Source organism: Spea bombifrons, chromosome 3 (assembly GCF_027358695.1).
Source record: "Spea bombifrons isolate aSpeBom1 chromosome 3, aSpeBom1.2.pri, whole genome shotgun sequence".
Classification (NCBI taxonomy): Eukaryota; Metazoa; Chordata; class Amphibia; order Anura; family Pelobatidae; genus Spea; species Spea bombifrons.
The window spans coordinates 50,849,391-50,851,274 of NC_071089.1; the positions used below are offsets into that span (position 1 = coordinate 50,849,391).

General features: G+C 39.1%; 1 protein-coding gene across 1 annotated transcript; it reads right to left on the reverse strand.

Moving 5' to 3' along the window:
* Positions 1-669: 669 nt before the first annotated feature.
* SF3B5 (splicing factor 3b subunit 5) lies at positions 670-1,348 on the reverse strand. Its single transcript, XM_053459420.1, has one exon. It carries the CDS (start codon positions 1,294-1,296, stop codon positions 1,036-1,038), a length of 261 nt encoding a protein of 86 aa, XP_053315395.1. The 5' UTR covers positions 1,297-1,348; the 3' UTR covers positions 670-1,035.
* Between the last annotated feature and the right edge of the window lie 536 nt (positions 1,349-1,884).

Sequence of the window (1,884 nt, forward strand, 5' to 3'; positions counted from 1 at the left end):
AATACACCCTAAATCCCTCCAGATTGTAAACTCATTTGAGCAGGGCCCTCCTCACCTGTTGTCTCCGTTAGTCAATTGGTTATGTTACACACTACTTATGTCTTGTCTATCCATTGTACAGCGCTACAGGATTTGATGGCATTATATAAAATAAATGATATTGCACCCAAAATCCCCTTGTACAAAAACTATACCCATGTTAATAGAAATAGATAAAATATGTCATTTGGCATGAGAAACTGATCTTGCACCTATAATCCCCATGTAGAAAAACACATCCATATTCGTATTAGAAACGGGTCAAATGTGTTCCTTGGCATATATAATCATATTCCAACCATAATACTCATGTAGAAAAACAACCATATTCTTATGCATTGCAGTCAACGACCCCATCATCCCAATATACTGTTTAGTATGTCCCTTGTTAGTATCTTTAACACGAATGAATCTGGTTTTGAGGTTAGTGGTGAATTGTATAAAATTATTTGAACCCCAGTTATTCAGTCTAGTGCAAAAAAAAAACAAAACAAAAAAAAAAAAGTATTTAGATGGAGTAACCCACGCCTGGCTAAAACAGAACAAGGAGTTAAAAGTAGAAACGTTTAACACAAAACCATTTAAGGATTAAAAGCCTTTACGTAATGAAAGAAAACGGATTCAGAAAGATTTAGCATCAAAAAGGGAAATTTATTGTGCCAATATTCCATAAAATATAAAAAGACTCAAGTACAACGAACTGATCTACTGATACGCAAAGTATTTTAGTGATGCTTTAAGCTGTATGAACTTTATATTCCCGCAATAAACGTGAGAAAAATGAGTTCAAGTTCACGTAACAGTTTTTTTTTTTTCACTCGAGCACAGTGGCTCAGTATTCGGAACAGAAACTGTAGTTTGCACATTCACGTTGAGGTTAATTTCTTCCCCAAATCTAAGGAACGCGATCCAATACAAAATAAACATGGCCGAATTCAGCCTCCCAGTCTAAAGTCTGTGTGGCTTAAGATGGTAGGAAGTCTGCTTTCGCTTGAATTAAGACTCGTCAGGCTTGTCGACCGGTGGCCCGCATGGCTGCAGCATCTTCTCCATTAGGTTAAACCGGACCCTGGCTTTGCTCTCGTTCTCGGCCACAGCGAAATAGTTGAGCAAGTCAAAGTGGCCCATGTACGAGCAATACGAGTCACGGTGCTGATTCACCAGCCATTCCCATTTGGTAGTATCTGCATGGCCGGTACCGATGTATTTTGACTGGAGATGCTCTAGCTGACTGTGGATAGTGTATCTGTCCGTCATTTTGCTTTATCGCACCAACAGCTCCTAAAACCTCCTCGCGGAAACGATCGCTCACGTTGTCTTTGAGCACACAGCAAACGGAAATGGTAAGGCGGTCCCGTCTACCGGAAGTTGCGCATTACGTGACGGAAGAAAAAAAAATAAATTAGATTACAATAAAATGTACGCGCAATAAATACATTGCGTATATCATAGTTAACATTGTTTCCATTGTGCCCTTGAACAGATCCACTATAATCTAAACATACTTCGTGAATATGAATTTGTTTACCCTTTATGACTAGACGCTTTTTGAATCATGTGACCGGAAGACTAATTGCACCATGGGAAAGAGATTGTATGCTATTTAGCAGTGGCGGTAGTAATAGACGAGGCGTGAGATTGCGGTTTAGGTAGAATTCATAGGGAGGGAGAGCGGAAATAATGGGGATCAAGCTTTATAAGAGTACGTGCAGTCCGTTTATTAACACACGTATTAGCTGCAATTTGTTAGATGCAACCGCTTTGTAGCAAAATGTTAACGATGGCGTTGCAACTTGTTTAGCGGTTGGTGATTTTTTTTTTAGCTGAAAGCTATTACTCTGTTTA

Excerpts from the sequence above, each read along its gene's own strand:
- SF3B5 (XM_053459420.1), bottom strand. The coding sequence starts at position 1,296 with ATGACGGACAGATACACTATCCACAGTCAGCTAGAGCATCTCCAGTCA.